This window comes from Polypterus senegalus, chromosome 8, assembly GCF_016835505.1.
Source record: "Polypterus senegalus isolate Bchr_013 chromosome 8, ASM1683550v1, whole genome shotgun sequence".
Taxonomy (NCBI): Eukaryota; Metazoa; Chordata; class Cladistia; order Polypteriformes; family Polypteridae; genus Polypterus; species Polypterus senegalus.
The window spans coordinates 141,965,307-141,986,163 of record NC_053161.1 but is presented as its reverse complement, the minus strand read 5'-3'; the positions used below and the strand labels follow the sequence as shown (position 1 = coordinate 141,986,163).

The window sequence follows — 20,857 nt, the reverse complement described above, 5'->3', positions numbered from 1 at the left end:
TTTAAAGAATAAAATTGGTATTTTTAAAATCAGTTCGTTCTTCACAAATATTGTGGTATATGCATTTGCTACCCACAACTGTTCTAAAGTGGGGTGTTTTCTATAAAGTTTGACATCTTGCCTTTACTGGCTTCGGGTCACGACCAAATCGGAATACGACCAGAGTTTTGGACCAAATTATGGTCGTGACCAGAGATTCCACTGTACTTATACGGTTTCATGAGCACAGCGCCTCAATCACGCACCTCAGGAAGCCGATTAAGCAATTGAGAGTGATCACACCCTCACGTGCTGGTACGACTCGCCCCAATTACCTCATCAACTACCCGCAGCTGCACAGTCATGCCCACAAAGACTGACACGGCCAAATGGATTATTTAAAAACTGGCCTCTCATTCAGAGCCGAGGACCTGCTATACCACAATTCTGTCCAACTAGGTCACTCCTACTTTGTTTAACTGATACTAGGCTTTCTTCACTCCTCAAACATGATGACCCCATAAGATGGCAAGTATGGGTGGATGCAGAAAGGCAATGTAAATGAGCAGATGCCTGACACTGGCCACCGGACCACAAGATTAGGTGTGGAATAAAACAAATTTTCAAGTAAAATATAAACTTGAAGACACTAAAATTAGACAAAGCTAAATAAAATGTTTTATTTTACACAGTACTGTTGTCTTTTTTGTGAAGTTTAATGTTATAGCTCTTTCTGGAATGTGCACTACATACATTAATATATTCCTGCATATTGTATATAAAATATATTAACCCCTGTACAAAGACATTTTTTTAAATTAATTATGTAATGAACCTATAACTGAAAATGTCTAAAATATTTTTTCACAGTACACTTAAATCAATGCAGCTTTCTTACATTTACTACATGTGAACACATTTTGATAAGCTGTTTGTTAAATGTGTATCAGGAAAATTAAGTTCAATACAATGTATTTTTATATAGTGTAGCATTACCAGAATTTAAGATTCTGTTCTTACTGGTGCATGTAAGCAATTGTGTCCATCATCACTATAAGTAGAATGATGACTTTTTATTTAAACCTTTATATGATCTGTATATGTTAAAATTAATATATATTGGATGAAGCTGCTATTTATTTATTGTTTCTATTCATCACTCTATGGTGCTTTTTTGAAAGTTCAAGTTCTTTAAAAAAGGTTGAGCTCTGTCCACCACTGATGAAGTCTAAACTATGATACAGGATGTGAAATTTAGTCATGCGGACAGCTGCAGCATATATAGGGTTAAGGGAGCAGGCACAGTAAATAAACCAGGAGGGTATTGTAAGCTTATATACAAAAGGTCAGATGCAAAATCATTGGCTTGGTTTGCAGGTTTGGAGACGAGAAATAATTTTAAATGAAACGTTTATTTTTTTTCTCTCTTTTAATCTTTATGCATTTAAAGTTTTAGATTCATTTCAAGTTTTATAAACAATTTTAGGGTATATGATTCTGTTAGTCTGAAAGGAAGGGTCTTCTGTTTATAATATACAGACATTTTCAATTTTACATGTGAGTGGGGTTTTAAACTGTGCTGATTTCTTATACACTCAAAATATTTAAAGCATGGTATATCACTTTTTGCAACTTTTTGTAACATCACCCCTTCTGAAATGTATTGTGTAAAATACAACACAAAGTAGTCCATGCATAGTACAACTTATTGGATAGTCATCCTTTTTATCAAACTCATTTCCATGGGATCCTGACTGGCTACAATCTATTTAAAATATACCCCTACAAACTTGGCCCTCAGATCACTTAAATCTTCATTGTGTCCTGTCCTGCTAGTGAAATCACGTCAAATGTGGCTCTATAACATCCATCATAAAAATCCTGGTTAGGCAAAGTTACGAAGGACAACATGTCAGCTAAATAAACTTAACAGAAAAAAAAAAATTAAAAACAAAATTAAATTACAGGAATTCAAATATAAACCAAAGCATCTTAACAAAGAGCCACCCAGATTCAAAACAAGAAACACAACCAAGGTCAAATCCAGAATATCAAAGCTAAGCTCCCTTTAAATGGTGGGATTATCTGGCTTTGTGATAAAATGGGAGCTTTCCTTTTTGATTAATGGGTGTCCATTTCCTCTTTGGTTTTTATCTTTCAAAACATGAATGTTTCATTTGTGCTCTTTTTTTCTTTTAATTTGTTCACAAAAAAAAAAAAACCTGACAAAAGGCTGAGTTCTACACAGGCCTGTTTACAAAATCTTAAGCCCTATGGCACAGCATTGTGTCTTCTACAGCTCATTCAATATCATCAGCATTCAAAAAACCAGAACACAAATAGGAAGTAGAAAGAAGTAATGTTACTACATGTGACCAAGTAGCGTGGTAGACCGGAGGAATTTGGATACCTTCAAAACTAGACTTGATATTATTTTGGAAAAATGAAGTGGCTAGAACTAACAAGCTTAATTCATTTGAATGGTCTGTTCTTGTCTAAATATTTCTAATGATCTAGCACAAAAAAAAAATAAACTCAAAAACAAATACCAACATACCATAAAAACTCTACTCCACACACCATGCAAAAATGCTAAGCTGTTCTCACAGGGTGACACAGGAAAGGTGTGTAGATGTCAGTACATGTTGGTATATGGACAAACAGCCCCATGAAATCTTAAATGTTAATGTGCTTTACAGTCCATTTCTTCATAATAGCTGCCACAATGCCCAGTTAGTACCTGTAAAGTAATCCAAACATTCATGTTGAAAGACTTCATATAAAACAGCAAGGAGCTGCCACATCTGAGGAGAAATTGTCTGACAAGTCAAGCCAAATGCCAATGAGAGGACCTCTTCATAAAACTCTGGGGGGAGAAAATGTTAATTTTAAGTTAATCTGAAATGCGTAAATGCTCAATATGATAAAATACTGCTTTATCCAGAAGCAGCGCTCCAATTTGCATGAAAAGACTTAAAGAAAGCCAGCAGGCCCAGGTATGAAAATGATTATGTTTGCTTGCCAATTACAAACACAATCACTGGAGGGCCACATATCGGGTATGCTGTGAAATGGGATAACTGAACAGGGTCAGATAATAATGCACATACTATGGCTACAGCACTTCAAGGATGCCTTCATGATATGTTGCATGAGCAAGTCATTTTGTTTATATAGTGCCTCCCCAGGGTAAAAGCAATTTACTAATATTCAAAAACCATAATGGGGACTGAAGCACAGAAAAAGCCCAATAAGTAACACTGGATAGGAAATAGTAGCAAATCATAAATAACAAATAAAAGAAAAAATATGAAATTTTGGTGAGCATAAGACAAAAATAAACTGGAATAAAACAGAAAATCCTAAAAGACAAGAAACAAAGAACTTAGTTTTCTACAAAAAACACCATCATATGAAACCTGGACACAAGGAAGTAAACTGAGAGAAGGGAGTCATAATATTAATTTATGTCAAGTGCCTTCCTGAAGAGATGTGATAAGTTGCTTTTTTAAAAAGAATCAATTCAGTCAGTAGATCCAATTAATTTAGGGGAGTCATTCCAGAGCGTGAAGGCCCCATAACCCATGTAGCACAGGTTAATTTCACATTAATGGATTGGAGTCAGTTGGCAGGACTGTAATGATGTAGGACTTTACTGAATTAGCCAGTAAAATGTAATTTAAAACTTTGTGGGTTAACAACAAGATTTTGAATTCAGTCCCAGAAAACACAGCAGGCAAATACAGCCAGAAAAGGCTTCCTGTGCTCGCTGTACAAATCTGTCCAAGGGCTCTTGCAAGAGAGTTTTCAACCAAATGGAACAAAGACAATAAATTAGAAGGGCTATAGAAACAATGAGCAACAACAAAGAGCTACAGAAGACAGTGCAGGATGTGATGGAAGCATTGGCAAGGTTCTCAATATTGGCACGAAGCTGGTCTAAGAATATTATTTTGTATTACTGTGCTAGCTGGGAGTATAGCATGAAGGCAGGATTTGACAGGTGTGGTGCGGAGCGATCCAGTACACAAGTGGTTGACCTCATTTTGCAGATCAGGTAATTGATGGATGAATATTAAAATTAGTGTAAATTTTACAAAGGAGCTGGATTGACAGAGAAGATAAGAGGATGATGGACTAGCATAAATTGAATTATATAGATTTTTCATTTTATCATGGAATAAGTTAAGGAATTTTTCACCTGCTGCACTAGAAGAATCAGTAATGGGGCAAGGTGCAGGCTGAAGTAGTGTAGCTTATTATTTACAGAGAACAAAATCCTTAAGTTACATTTGTAACTTTGTGTTGCTCATTACGTACATCTTTGGCTACGGTTCATGCATCTCCATAAGCCCTTAGATAGGTAGAAATTCCAGCTATGGAAAGGGAGTCCAAGCTTTTTGCCATATCTTCTTGGGGGTGTACATCACTTTTCTTTTCCAAATCTTTCCTTTGCTTGGAGTTTGAAATTATTTCTTATTCTCATATGACCTATTCTGTATGCTACTTTTCATGCAAATTGAACTACTGCTTAAATTTCCCAAACAATTTTTTTAATCACAGATCATAATTACATTTACAAGAAACAACTGACCTCTTTAAAATAGCACTTACAGAATAAAGCAGAAGATTCAAGACTGTTCTTATTTTTCACCTACAGTAATGAAATTCACAATTCAGTGGTTGGGGAATTACTCTGTTTAACTTACTTATATAGAAACTAGGCTTTAAATTAAGATAATGCCTAAATAAAATTATACATCTATAAAAGCCCAAAGAACATCAACATCATTTGCAAATTAATTACATAAAAATTTTGTTCATGTGCTTCAACATTTTACAACTGAAATGATCTGTATATACAAATTATCAGGTATGAAAGAAACTTTTGGTAGGTCAAGCAGCTCCTTCTGGGTCTTTTACAAGGTAAGGGACAATAAGGTATATTATGATCACAAACTCCAATACCAAAATTCTTAAAACGTGACTGATGTTAGTCAGCAGGAACTCAAAGCTCCACCAAATCCAGTTATAATGTAATATCAAAACTCAAAAGGAATGTACTGGGTAGCAAGAGGCCTAAGCAGCGATTTCCCCCTAGGCATAAGCACCCATGCAGGAACCCCACTCAAGTAGAGTAGAATCACCAGAAGAGACGTGTTTGATTTGGAAGAATAGAGGAGAGAAAAAAAAAAAAAAGCTTTCAGAGTACCAGTTAAATAAGCAACTGTAAAAGTAGAGGAGGGAATCAGCAAAGGTCAAGTAGGAACTTCTTTGTTCTTCATCTTTTCTGTGGCTTTGATTTGCCAGAGTTATACTAACCTAACCTTACAAGATAAATTAAAACTATTTACTCATTGTCTGATCGTGTTCTATAAAAATGTATCACTTCTGGTGGCCTAGACCTATATAAATATTTCCTGCTGATTTTAAAGAAAGCATCAGCTGTACGAATTGCTAAATGTCAATCAAAAGAGCAAGAGTAAATAAATGACTATAAACTGAATAATGCAGTGCAAATGTAAACCACTGAGACCATCTTGACTGCTTATAATCAGAAGTCTTTACACACCCAACCACTGATCAAGAGAGAAACCTGATTAATAAAGCTCTGGTGGTACCTATGATGGGTTTCTGCAACACCAAACCAATGACCTGTAAGCAGATCCCTTCCAACTGCTGTGTTATCTGTATAAAAAAAAATAATAAAAAGGTATAAACATGTAAAATTCTATTGGACAAGAAATGGCAATATTTAAGGCTAAAGTTAAAAAAAGACAGATAATAGGCAAACCATGGACAACTCCAGTTATTCAGATATTTCAAATGTGTTTAGAGTGTCATTTGAAAAAAAGAAAATTATAATGACTTGAAGTAATGACACTTGTGGAAAGCATGAAATAAAAGTTTCATTAGCAAATTAAGACTAGAAAATGCTAGTCATCCTTGACTCCTCAGTAGGCACTGCCATAGTGAACCAACAGATCCGACCGATTATGTTGGAGAAACACAGCCTAGTTTCTATGCTATTCTTATTCTTTTTATGAACAAGTTTATCATATTACTGTTATGCCAAAGACTCTGAACTTTTTTTTTCTCCCCATACACAGATCTCCACCCAGGTGTTAGAATGCCTAATACATGTCTCATTGTGACTGGCTCAGTGCTGTCTTTGTTCGTTTGTGCCATAACCACAATGTGGAATTGTCAAAGTATAGGTTTATCGGAGCAGTATTATAACGTGCACAGAGTATGGTGAAAGTACAGTATATGTCTGTTTTTGAAAAGAGTCAACCCATTTTCCTACATGAGCTGATCTGAATAAAGCAGTGTGTACATGATCTTAATAAACTTATTAATGTATGAATTTAATAATACTAATGATAAGAAGATGAAGGCGTAAAGTGTGGATATTTAATTTCCATATTCTGAATAGTCTAGTGCAACCTTACAGTTTATCACACAGTTTTCTTTCCAGTGAATAAAAGTCATATTACATCATTTTAGCGTTTCCAACCAACATATCTTTTTGATGGACTCGGGGACGCAAAAGGAAGAAACAGAAAACCCCAGGATCAACGCACTTTAAATTGAAAGCTGTAATGTTTTTCTGCCCAATTTTATAAAACAAGAAATACTATTATAAAAGCAAGTGGAAATACAAAAAAAAAAATCTTCCACAATTTAAGATGCAGGTCTCTTTTCAGATTAAAAAGTTAGCAAGAGAAACTCACCTCTTTGTGGTCTCCCATGACGGTGAGGATGGTATCAATGGTGCTAAGAATTCCTAAAGCCATCACTGTTTTATCTTCACTCTCCTCATACTCATCACTCAGAAGAACTTTGTTGAATATGTCAGCCTGTTGCAGAAGAAACTAATGTCAGTTGCCAAAATGTGACATCACTTAATGCATAACAAATACAGTGAGAGTTAAGATTAAAAGCTAAAATAAATATATGTCAAATCCCATTATAGCAAATCCCGATGTAACAAAATTTTCAGAACACTGTTTGTGTGCCCAGACAAATGTTCATACAATATCATGTTAAATGAATTTAGTTTTAACAAAATTGTAATTTCAGTATAACAAAATGAAATGACCCTCCAGCTAGGATGTGGGATATTTCTGCGTCCACCGTTCTTCAGGCTGATCCTCCAATTATCTGTAAACCACCCAATCACACCGAGATTGCAGAGGTGGTGAACCAGATAAGAGTAGGGAAGGCTTCAGGGACCTGTGTTATTCAGGGTGAACTTCTCCAGGCTGGTGGTAAGGTTGTCCTCCTGACATTGCAAGCAATCTTTGCTTCCATTTGGGAGATAAGCGTTATCCCAACTGACATGGAAAATTGTCATCCCTATCTGGAAATGGTAGGGTGATTGCCTGGATTGTGACAACCACAGGGGGAAAACACAGGTCTCAGTGCCAGGTAAGGTCCTTACTAAGGTCATCCACAATAGGATCCGTGATTACGTACTTGCCTACCAATGGTTGGAGCAGTCTGGTTTTATGCCTAACAATTTTTCCATCGACCACATCCTGGCAATTGAGGGTTCTCATGAAGCACAAACATGGATATCGGCAGAGGTTCTTTGCAGCATTTGTCGATTTTCAGAAAGCATTCCTCTAAGTTGATCAAACTGCCCTGTGGGACATCCTGAGACATTGCGGGATCCCCTAAAGGTTGCTGGATATCATGGCCGGCCTGTACATTGGTACTGTGCAGAGTGGAGGAACAACTTCTACGTTTATCAACAGTTAATTCTGGGATTTGTCAGGGGTGTGCTCTTGCTCCTACTCTGTTCAATGCTTACGTGGACTGGGTATTGGGCAAGGTTGTGGGTTCCAGCAGCTGTAAGGCATCTGTTGGTGAAGAAAGATTCACAGATCTTGACTTTGCTGATGTGGCTGTGATCTTCACGTAGTCAAAGAAGGCTCTGATCAAGGCTCTCAATAGACTGAGGAGGAGACTTAGTCTCTGGGCTTGTGAGTATCATTGATAAAAACCAAGATTCAGTCCTTTAATGACCTCTTAGACATAGCCATCAACAGTGTGTCTGTCTGTGGAGAGAGTGTTGACCTTGTTGGGAGGTTTTCTTACCACGGCAGTGACATTCAAGTCTCTGGTGACTCTTCCTATGAAGTCAGTAGATGGATTGGGAAAGCATGGGGGTGTCATGAGGTTACTGGAAAGGGGTGGTGTGGCACTCCCAATATCTATGCAAAATGGTGAAGGTCCAAGTGCTATATGGTTGCGAGAAATGGATGCTATCCAGTGGTCTGAGATGACGACTGAACTCTTACAGTACTGTGTGTCTTCGGTGAATCGTTGATTACTGCTGGTTTGATTTTGTGCCAAATGAGAAGTTACTCACGGAGTCCCGAATGAAATGAGGAACATTACCTGTATTGTGAGGGAGCGTCAGATTTTCGAATTTTGAATTAGGGATACTCAACTTGTATAATGCAAAGTTGACTGACTGATAAAGTGATCAACAAAAAAGCATGGGACAAACAGCAGCACTAACCAATAGGAGGAACAAAAGACTGAAAAAGGGGAGATGTCCTGGACAGGAAAAAAAGAGATTGTGCTTGACTTGTACAGGTCTGAAAAGGAAGAAGAAAACTCAGTGAAGCACGCACTCTATAAAGCTCCAGTTGGGAGCCGATAGCTGTGAGGTGGTGTTGCTTTTCTGGAAACAAAAAGGGGAGGGAAGAGATAACTAGAGATGGAAAGTGTATTCTCTGATCCAAGACAAACCTATATGTAGTCGGGAGAAGGGGGTCAGAACTGCAGAGGCTTGATCGCCTGATCTAATATGCCGAGACCCTGATATTTTTCTTGAATAAATGGATGATCAATAGAGGTAAGCCCCTGATCTTTTTACCCATCATAGACAACATAGCCACTGATAAATGTTATACCATTATATGAATGTGCATAAAAGAACAAAGAAACTCTAATACCTACAAATCCTTAAAACACCACTGAATCACTTGTGTCAGTTTAAACTTAAAGGGCCCACCTTGAGATGCTCCATTGTAATATACATTTGCATCTACAAACTTTGAAAGGCGACCACTACCCCCAACCTCCAAAACAGTTTACATTTATATGCACATCTGCTTACTTTGAAAGTGGATGCCCCAAGTCACAGCTTTCCAAAATTCTTTACATATACATTTGCATTTGCATTGCTGACTTTAAAGGAGGAACACACACAACTGATGAAAAACATTGCACTTGAGTGAATGAATTAAACAAATGAAAATCATAAACATCTCATAATGATAATATGTACTCAAATTTCACATTATTTCTTCTGATTACTCATTTCAATTTAAAGAATGCACAGTCCTAGAAAATTGTATTTTGCAAGGATATCAACAACAGCCAAGCCACATGGAAAAGCAGGAATTGATTTAATGCAGTAATCTTTTATTCTTGTACCATTGTGTATAGCATGTTCAAGAGTAAGCAGCTAAAGTGACTTAGTAATATTTTCATTATTTCTTATTTGGCTGACATCTTTATCCAAGGCTACTTACTACAATTTTGAGATACAATTAAATTTTTTTGGTTTTTCCACTTGGAGCTCAGGCAGTTGAAATCACTTGCTTATGGTGTCTGAAGCCTTAACAACTACACCACACTGCCTTCTAATTATATTAGCTCTTTGTTATATATTAAAAAAACAAAACAAAAAAACACACTACAAATGCTGTATACAGAAAAGCTAACACTTTCCACACACTTGATTAATTGACAGCACTATAACTGAGGCCCAATTGTCTTATGAAATAAGGATAAGACCGGGTAACACAGATAGCATTTTATATGCAAGAAAATGCTTAAGCATGTGTTGGATAGTCACATAGTTGCTTTCACAACCAGAAAAGCAGACATCCTGGGAAAATTGTTGCCAAGTTATTAATATTATATATTTGGCTGACACCACCATCAAATGCAACTTATAAAATTAGCCAAATCAAGACAAGTCAAACAGCTTTAGCTGAAACCAAAGTGCTATGGAGGCAAAACTAAAAAAACAATTAAAATATATAAGCACAGAATGACCACAATCATAACCAACCGTACCTAAAAATATACTCAATAGTTACAGTACGCACGGCCATACATACTCAGATCATGAAAGTACATGAGTCAATACATACAAAAATAATATTAACCTCTTACGGGTCAAAGGCAAGAAGAAATGAGTCTTTAACAATGACTTAAAAGTGGACAATGCAGGAACAGACCTAACATTATAAGGTAAACTATTCCAAAGATGGGGAGCAGCTACCTGAACCCCCCCCCCGCCCCCCCTTGCTTCAACATCAATGTTGGTACAACTGAAAATAAATGAGGATGTGTTATGTCTGTTTAGAGATGTTGTTTTACAGTTGGAATCGAGACAGGTTTAGTGGCTCGCTCAGAGTCACGTAGTAAGACAGAGGCAGGAAGTGAACCTGCAAACTTATGATATAAAGTCCACTGCCTCAAGCACTATACTACTGCTAACATATATTATGCTGTAGTCATCTTTATTTTACAGCAAGTTGCTTAGCTAGAACATAGAAAGCATCTAGATGTTAAAAATATGATTCACTTGAGCATGTTATATAGCAATTCACTTTAAATAAAAGCTTCTGGAATTTAAAATCTCAACACAATTGTAAACCATTTAAATAAATAACAGTGTTGGACTAATGCACCTCTTGGTGTCAAAGCTGTTTTTACTTAATTGAAACAATGTCTTTTCACTTTCTGTTGGAGTCAAATACTGTACACCAAAATATGGTCTTGTTTCACCCTACCAGGTTCTGTGTCATTTCGATCGCAATGATGGCCACTTCTTTGCTGTATTCACAAATCATCTTCTGAATGACATTAGTCAAGTCATCATTTTCAGTTTCTTTAATCACATGTAGTAGTTCCTGCATCACAGGCTTGATTAAAGGCTTTATGTATGTCTTTGCTGCAACAGATAAAAATAAAATGTGATTGACACAATTCACAAAAGAGCCCAAAGAAAAAGTCAGAGCTCAAAAATAAAGTATCGTGCTGATATATTACAATTTCGTTTTGTCATACATACAGCAGACAGGTTCCAGATATTAAAATATCTCAAGCTTGACAGCAATAACAAACAGTCCCCACTAAAGACATCAGGCTTCAGGGGTTAAATAAGTCCTTTTGGAAATCTAAAGGGTAACTTCTGCTGAAAGCACAGGGTTTCCAAAAGCATAGGTCTTATATAGTCCAGTATAAGACCTTGCTCAGACTACATAAATATATTTGCATGTGTTGTAATCTAGAAGTCTCATGTAAGATTAATTTTTTTAAAATAAATTAACGATACCTTTATTTTATAAATTTTCAAAAACCTGAAAGTTAACTTTAAAAATTAAATAAAGTGCAAATGTAATTTCAATAAGACTAGCAGTAAAAAAGCAATGAACTACAGTGGTGTGAAAAACTATTTGCCCCCTTCCTGGTTTCTTATTCTTTTGCATGTTTGTCACATAAAATGTTTCTGATCATCAAACACATTTAACCATTAGTCAAATATAACACAAGTAAACACAAAATGCAGTTTTTAAATGATGGTTTTTATTATTTAGGGAGAAAAAAAAATCCAAACCTACGTGGCCTTGTGTGAAAAAGTAATTGCCCCTGAACCTAATAACTGGTTGGGCCACCCTTAGCAGCAATAACTGCAATCAAGCGTTTGCGATAACTTGAAATGAGTCTCTTACAGCGCTCTGGAGGAATTTTGGCCCACTCATCTTTGCAGAATTGTTGTAATTCAGCTTTATTTGAGGGCTTTCTAGCATGAACCGCCTTTTTAAGGTCATGCCATAGCATCTCAATTGGATTCAGGTCAGGACTTTGACTAGGCCACTCCAAAGTCTTCATTTTGTTTTTCTTCAGCCATTCAGAGGTGGATTTGCTGGTGTGTTTTGGGTCATTGTCCTGTTGCAGCACCCAAGATCACTTCAGCTTGAGTTGACGAACAGATGGCCGGACATTCTCCTTCCGGATTTTTTGGTAGACAGTAGAATTCATGGTTCCATCTATCACAGCAAGCCTTCCAGGTCCTGAAGCAGCAAAACAACCCCAGACCATCACACTACCACCACCATATTTTACTGTTGGTATGATGTTCTTTTTCGGAAATTCTGTGTTCCTTTTACGCCAGATGTAACGGGACATTTGCCTTCCAAAAAGTTCAACTTTTGTCTCTTCAGTCCACAAGGTATTTTCCCAAAAGTCTTGGCAATCATTGAGATGTTTCTTAGCAAAATTGAGACGAGCCCTAATGTTCTTTTGCTTAACAGTGGTTTGCGTCTTGGAAATCTGCCATGCAGGCCGTTTTTGCCCAGTCTCTTTCTTATGGTGGAGTCGTGAACACTGACCTTAATTGAGGCAAGTGAGGCCTGCAGTTCTTTAGATGTTGTCCTGGGGTCTTTTGTGACCTCTCGGATGAGTCGTCTCTGCGCTCTTGGGGTAATTTTGGTCGGCCGGCCACTCCTGGGAAGGTTCACCACTGTTCCATGTTTTTCCATTTGTGGATAATGGCTCTCACTGTGGTTCGCTGGAGTCCCAAAGCTTTAGAAATGGCTTTATAACCTTTACCAGACTGATAGATCTCAATTACTTCTGTTCTCATTTATTCCTGAATTTCTTTGGATCTTGGCATGATGTCTAGCTTTTGATCTACTTCTCTGTGTCAGGCAGCTCCTATTTAAGTGATTTCTTGATTGAAACAGGTGTGGCAGTAATCAGGCCTGGGGGTGGCTATGGAAATTGAACTCAGGTGTGATACACCACAGTTAGGTTATTTTTAACAAGGGGGCAATTACTTTTTCACACAGGGCCATGTAGGTTTGGATTTTTGTCTCCTAAATAATAAAACCATCATTTAAAAACTGCATTTTGTGTTTACTTGTGTTATATTTGACTAATGGTTAAATGTGTTTGATGATCAGAAACATTTTGTGTGACAAACATGCAAAAGAATAAAAAAATCAGGAAGGGGGCAAATAGTCTTTCACACCACTGTAAATCTTACAAACACCTTTAACTACTGAGTGTAGCTTAATATAACAGAAAATAATATTTTCAAATTTGGTTAAGGGTTGTGTGTTCCAAAGCCTGTTTCGGCAGGACAAGTTGCAAAGCAGAAACTAATCCTGAACATGATAAAAGTCCATCGCTGGGCCCACTAACACGCACAAGAACAATTTAGAATCGTCTTTGGAATTTACCAAATAAACTGGAGAGCTTTGGAAAAAACCAGACAGACATAGAGAGAATATCCAAATTCCACAAAAACAATTAGACAATGATGTTTGAGTCCATTCTATTCTCTGTGATAAAATTAACATATAAATAAAAAAACAAACAAAAAGTTAATTATGGATTTTTTATGTAACTAAAAACTGGAAGAGAGAAAGGATATAGACATAATTATTTAAGTTACAGCTGATTACATGATTGATGAAAAAAGTTGAATATTACTAGTAATTTTTGAAGTAAGAACATGTAATATGTAGAAAGAGTCAGAAAAATGGCAATGATTTAGATTGAAGTAAACATTTATAAATCTTTCAATCTATTTTCTGTAACTGCATATCCAAACTATGGTTACATAAAGTAAAAAACTAATCTAGGTAGACAGAGAGCAAAGAAGGAAATAAATGGCAGCCCATTACACAAACAGGCTGTGCAGAGGCAATCAAGAAGATTGGTTACACAGCAGGATACATATAATGTTTAGTGGATTCCACTTATTTTAAGATGAATTCTTTAACAAATAGGCATAAGTGGAAGCTGACTAAGAGCACCATATACAGAAAATATGGAAGAATTCTCAAGTAGGGTGATGGACAGTAGTACTCTGGTAATCTTCAAAACTTCATGGATCATATTTGCTAAAGTTATCTGAATAGAGACTGACTATTATTAATAGACTGAATGGGTTGATTTCATCAATAAGAAAATAGGGAAAGAGAATAGAAACACACTGAAGTACCTAGAGTAAATGCACAAAGTCATAGAGAGAATATGAAAGATCACATAAACTGTGATTGGTCAGTCTGAACCTAGTATCCTGGAGGAATATCATAGCTGCAGCAATATCAGTCAATTAAGGACAGAAGTACCTATACATTGTGTTTCCTACTCTTAGTAAATAATATTGAAACTGTAGCTTAATATTCATTCAGCATTGGGGTAACAGTCAAGAACCCAGTTAGAGTAGGTCTGCACCAGGGATCTTCTTTAAGTTCTTACCTCTTTGATCTGGTAATGGATCTGTTGAGTCATGGGATAAAAGACTAATTCCCCTGACTGATGGTTTTTGCATATGACATTGTGTTGTGTAGTACCAGGAAGTAGATAGGAAGATGGAAGAATGAAGAAGGGCTTTGGAAGATAGAGGGTTAAAGTTAGGAAGGAAGAAGACAGAATACAGGAAGTTTAATGATGATCAGGATTCAGAAGTGGGCCTGCAGGGACAGCTGTTGAAAATATCTAGGATCAGTGGTAGCCCCAGACAGAAAATTAAATGCAGGGATAACTCACAGAGTGCAGTGTGGATGGAAAAACTGGAAGACGGTATCAGGAGTATTGTGTGATCGAAGAATTAATGATGTTTAGAGAAGATTTTAGATTTGGAAGAAGTGAGAATGCCGAGATGAATGGTTGGAGTTACAAAAAAGAACAGAATAAGAAATAAGACAATCAGAGATACAACAAAAATGGGACAGATATCTAAGAAAGTACAGGAATGTAGGCTGAAGTGGCATGGACATGTGATGAGGAGAGATAATCAATACTTGAGCAAAAGAGTGATGTAAATGGAAGTACAGGGAAAGAAAAAATAAGCAAGGCCAAAGCGGAGGTGGATGGATAGAGTAAAAGAAAACATGAAGGAAAAGATCGGACTAGAAAGAAGGTACAAGACAGAACTGTATGGAGAAGCTTGACGAAGAACATCAACTGCACGAAGAAGTGGGAAAAGAAGAAGAGGAAGAAGAAGCTTAACATTCTGTCAGCTTATCCTGAACAGTGTTTCTTGTTTTACAAGGCAAGTTCACATGCTCTCATGCAGAAAGGGACAAGCAAAATGAACCAAAAATACAAAAACAATATCCTTACATTGTTAGAACGCATTGAAACGTCACAACAAGAATGTTCACTCTTAGGAAACGTGCTTTGACTGATGCATGGTATATTATACTGAAGGGCCAATATTCCAATATTATGGGCTCAATAACTTCTTAAGATTCTATCGTGAAGAGGAGACTTTGTCCAGTCTCAGTAGTCCACAGCTGGTATTTCAGGGCCCTATTTTGTCCTTTAAGGGGTTACTTTCTTACTGCCACTCACCTTGTCAAACCTGCAGCACCAAATCTCCTCATCATAGTAGAAACTGAGACCTGCTTTTTCAACCACTGTTAAGCTGTTATGCACCTATCACACAAGCTGGGGTCCCTCAGAAACTTGGCTTCTGATTGAGTTGTGACTGATTTCTTCCTGTTAGAGTTTCTTCCGATTTCCAATTGCCTTTGGATTGTGTAGGACACTGTACTCACTGACACTTTGATATTTTTGTAATTTCTCTAAATGAAACATCAACTGTACATTTCCAAGGGTACTAATGCTCAATTTCATTTGCTTTTTTAATTGCTATTTTATTGTTATTATCATGGGAATATTGTCCAAGTTGTACTTCAGAGGGTGTAGTAACACAGTCTGTTCCCACTCTTCTTTAAGACAAACAGGGTTTTTAAGTAATCAAGAGAGGTTGGGAAATTGTTTGCTTCAACTTGCAAGGCGTAATTTATTTTAATTGCTGCAGAACATTGGTAGGTTGTAACCTATTAATTGTTCCCTGAAGAAGGTACATTTGTAATATTTTGGCATCTTTGTTTTTCAGTTTTTGCTAACCTAAACATTAAATTTAAACCTCTGGCAGTTTACTGATTACATTTTCACCATTTTAAGTCCTCCATTGCATTTCAACTGATTAGATTTGAAAAAAACTGGAAAAATTGAGGTGTTCTAAAACTTCTGACCAGTAGTATATCTGTTTATATAATTAATTGTAGCTGCATACCTTGCTCTTGATTGCTGACGAGGGTCTGTAGGGCAATAGCTGCCTCTACTTTAACAGGCATCTCCTTGTCCACGATGAGATTCTGTTTCACCAGTTCCACTGCGTTCTGTACATTGAGCTCGTTGTGGAATCGCAGAGAGCCAAATGAGTGAAGCACCCAGCAGGACTGCATGGTGAAGCAGAAGGGAACAAACATTAAAGAAGACATTTACTTGCGGCAAGATAAAATAATGGTATGTCTTTCTTATGTGCTGATTCCTTGGCCATGGACTAATCAAATCCATTCAATTTCATTCAAAAAACAAAGGTCTCTAAATAACTTCAGAGATTTTATTCACGAGACTGGAATTATGTTAGAATGAAAAATATATATTAATAAAGAGGCTTGGTAGTGTTGCTAGATTCTTGCAGCTAGACCTATGTCTTCTTTACGGACACATTCATAGTTAGAGAATAAAATCATGAGGTACTAAGGGGACAGTTTCTACCTACAGTATATGTATGGATGTATGTATGTACGCTGTATACAGTATGCTATTAAGTTAGAAATCAATTTTTTTCCCCGTTTTAACAATTTGTACAGTAAACGTGTGTAAAAATAAAGCCTGCTTTATAACACCATCACAAGTAAGAGGTAATTATGTTTCTAAGAAATTAAATGGAGATAAATATTTTTATTTCCGCATAGCAGGTGCATGTATTTGTATTATGTATGCAGTGCTAGAAAATTAGGTCCTTTGTTGGACACTAATAAAGAAATATTTAATGTCCAAGCTGTTTTCAAAAACTACAGAATACTAAATGTAGAAGATAGAATCTCTCTTATCAGTTATGTAAAGAAATAGAAAAGTAAGGGTGGAACACTTTCTCATGAATGAAATAGAAATAATAATAATAATAATAATAATCCATTGTATTCTTGAAACTGCCATCACTGAAAATGTTAAGCACAATCCACACCCTGGTTAATTTAAAATCATTACTTACCCAGCCTACATAAAACTGTTAATCAAGATTCTATCCCAAAGTGCTTTACAAATTAAATAACATACAATTTGTGTTAAATAGTACTATACAATGTTGAAGTGCTTTACAGTTGCATTCATCTTGGAAGATGATTTTGTAACTGATTTGTTGTTCTTCTGCATTAATTGTGTATTGAATGTGGACCACACCACTCAAAAAGGAGCTAGCTGTTGTAAACACCTAAAGCTTCTCTCTCATCTCATTTTTAACATCGTAAAAATTTTAACCCCCCTAAAAAATCTTGCTACCCCAAACTAACCTTCTAAGTACAGTATATTAATCACGATGGCTTCTCTCCAGCCCTTCATCTCAGATATCCTTTACAAACCCTGTCTCCAGTGTCCCTAACCAAAAAAAAAAAATGGTCCGGAATGAAAAAATGCTATTACGTTGTGCACTGCACAATCACCAGGAATAAGAAAGAGCACACTATATAAAACACAAAGGTGGTCTATCAATCAACAAAACAGGACTATTTCTTACAAAACAGAAACTTTATACACTAGATACCTGGACACCATATAAGTGTGCATGCAGCATACTGAAGGTGGCTTTTGGTTGACAACAAATTTAAATAAACTGAGACAAGCTGGACTTTGATATAAGTCAGCTGCATGCACTGATGTAAGGTAAGGAATATATTGTTGTTATAACCCATATATTCCTGAACGAAACAGTAATCCACTGAGACATGCTAGAGCATTTATGGCTGCAAAGCTATACTTTCTTAAGCATAATGGAACCAGCAGGAAGAAGTGGTGTATGAGACCACGATGAAGTCTAAGCATCTCAAAGAGTAGAAAAGGTTTCAAAGTCAAGGGAAAAAAAAACTATTACATAATTCTTAGTATTTCTGTTAATGTTTAAGAGCAACTCACTCTAGCCCTGAGGTAGCCCAAGTTGGAATTTAACAAAGGAAAGACGTAATTTTGCAGCATCAGCTCCACCTGCTCTTTGTAAATTCTCTTCTGTAGGATGAAGAAAAAAAATACAGCGTTAATTCAAAGGACTTATAAAAATAATAAACCATCAGACATGCTTGCTGGTGGGTTTAGAAAAATATAACGATGGATGGAAATAAACAACTCAACATAGCTTAAATTCACAGTTTCTGCTGCCTGTGAAACCCTCCAAAATATCATACTGAGTAAGAAGATTACGGTGCACGGAACATTACATACATCATAATGCCATAATGACCTATCGGTAAAACTTAGGTAGCAGGTAATCAAAAAAGCTTCATTTTTAAAAATGTTATAGAAGATAAGTATATTCATTTTCAGGGGAAAACTGGTATTTAGAGTACCTTTAGCAGAACATCTGCCAGGGAACCAATTACATGCAGGGCACCATCTTTTCTTCGTGGGTCAGTATTGGGATCGACAAGAATATGGTGACAAAACTCCATCATTTTCGGTAAAACCTGCTAGAAGACAGGAACAACTGAGATTCCCAAAATAAACACAAACATTGATCAGTGTGTTATATTGGGTTAAAAAAAATGGCAAGCAACAATTGTACAAATACCTCACGCTTGTATAGTCTCAGTTTTAATCTATAAAATAACAGCTTTTGCTTCAAGATTGCTTCTAATTTTTGAATGACAGAGTCTTTTAATTCTTTTCAGGGACTGTGGTATGGTTTGTTTTCCATTCTGACTTGTTCATTGTAACCTATTGATATATTATAGGTAGGCTTTATATAACTGGTGCTAATAATAAAAAGAAGTGATGGTGACTGATGATTTAAAAGTGGAGTAAAGAGTGTGTAGTTTAATTATGTACTCAGATGACCATAAGTAAGTCCTAGGGCTCATAGCACTTGAGTGATCAGACTAAACGTCTATGATGCTCCTGGGATAGTCTGTGTGTTCCTATGACTCTACAATTGCATAAAATATGATCATTAAATAGATGAATAGATACACCTAACAAGAGTCCTATCCGCTACATAATTTTCACACAAGTTATGCACAATTTTGTTCTTACAGGTAAAATTCATAGATTTGGCCAAAAGTACATACACAGAAAAACAGCACAAAACAAAAGAGTAAATAGCCATACTACACAAATCGCAACCTTAGAAATTAAGTAAATAGGAATTATTAAGCTATGCTTAATGAAATGGAGTGTTCACATGAAATCTTTATGTTAATCCCACCTTTTCTATGAGGACATACAGTAGATCTCAAATTATTCGGCTATAATGAAAACTAAACATCTATAGAGAAAATGGCACATTTTTTTAATAATACTGTACAAAATTACTTTTTCTGCTTTAAGAAGATCACTGCTGATTTAGAACACTGAAGGAATGAAGTACAATAGTGTACTGGAGGGTGGGCAAAATAATGTATTATTATTTTCAGGGACATGGACTAGGTACTCTGAAGGAATACAAGTTTCCTTCATTATTATATTTGCTTCAAGTGTGCTGCATAAAGCCACTCACCTTTTTTTGCATGTGATCAGAGTGGTTCAATTATAGGACAAAGAGGCATTGCTCTGTTTCCTCTGGAATGACATGAGAGTTTCATTGTAGCTTTCAGAACTAAGTTGCAAACTTTGAAAAAAAGGTGAAACTCCTCAGGCTAGTAAAGGATGAGTGTCACTGTGGAACTGAGAAGAGGGCTTCTCCATATGTGGCCTTTTATCTGACATCTCTATTAATTATGGGTGATTTAAATATTCACATAGATGCATAATTAAACACTTTTAACCAAGTGTTTATCTGCTAAACTTGTCAGGGTTTTTCAAGATTAATAAAGTCCAGACTCATTATTATAATCACATATTGGGTCTAATCATTACTTATAAATTTACCAGTAAATTAAATTATCTCTGTTAACTACTTCATTACACCTGTCTTATTGTAGTCTCGCAGGGTCAGATGTGTGAGAAGACACGTTTAGGGACAAACCGTTAAAAAATTTAAAGAGAAAAGAGCTCCAAAGGCTAAACACACAGGACTTCTTCTTAAAACACCCACCACATTTCCTCCAGTTCATGAAGTTTAAATGAGTGCTGCAACAGAGCAGACAGACACACAAACACACTTAGACCACTGCAGCTAACTGGCTCCACGTTTGAGAAATATTTCTGTCTGTTACAATATCTTTGTCATTTTGACTATTGCATTTCTAAACGGCATAACAGCAAGAGATTTACATAACCATTTTGGTCTATGGATATACTATGTGTTAAAAAGCCTTATTCTGGCATGGAATGTGTAAATTTCTAACTAGACAGTAATATTACCTTATTTCAGTTACTCATTTAAATGTACAGTCAGAAGGTAGAAGTTCTGTAGCCTTGTCTGTGCTTTACTGGTTTTGTTTTGTTGATTTGGGTGTTTTGAGTACTGCAATCTACATCTCCTGTTGCTCTTTGTTATCAGCTATCTGTCACACAAAACTTAAATCAAATGCATATTTTGCTGTTCATTGAGAATTCTTCCAATGTTACATTGACTCCTACACTATCATCATAACACTGAATGACAACACCACCTGCAGCAACGGATCGTTCACATTTGCCACTTATCTATTAAAGTCTTTGAATGCCAATATACAATCTGATGTTACATAAATGCTTTTCCATTTGAACAGGTTAAGCTACATTTTTAAAACATTCAATGTGCTCTCTGGAAACACATTTTCAGCTGCATACAGTTTATCATAATCAGAAAATTGCTCCATGCTGGATCAAATTAACAAGAGCA

At 36.2% G+C, this 20,857-nt stretch overlaps 1 protein-coding gene across 3 annotated transcripts in view; it reads right to left on the bottom strand.

The window, feature by feature from the left end:
• ipo8 (importin 8) overlaps positions 1 to 20,857 on the bottom strand; it is a 101,185-nt gene that overhangs the window by 23,460 nt on the left and 56,868 nt on the right. For all 3 annotated transcript variants that reach the window (XM_039761859.1, XM_039761860.1, XM_039761861.1), the window contains exons 12-18: positions 18,444 to 18,560; positions 18,016 to 18,105; positions 16,112 to 16,277; positions 10,803 to 10,963; positions 6,714 to 6,839; positions 5,601 to 5,667; positions 2,720 to 2,845 (exon numbers count right to left, since the gene is read on the bottom strand). In XM_039761859.1, the coding sequence (XP_039617793.1) occupies positions 2,720 to 2,845; positions 5,601 to 5,667; positions 6,714 to 6,839; positions 10,803 to 10,963; positions 16,112 to 16,277; positions 18,016 to 18,105; positions 18,444 to 18,560 (853 nt within the window). The remainder of the gene's footprint in view (positions 1 to 2,719; positions 2,846 to 5,600; positions 5,668 to 6,713; positions 6,840 to 10,802; positions 10,964 to 16,111; positions 16,278 to 18,015; positions 18,106 to 18,443; positions 18,561 to 20,857) is intronic.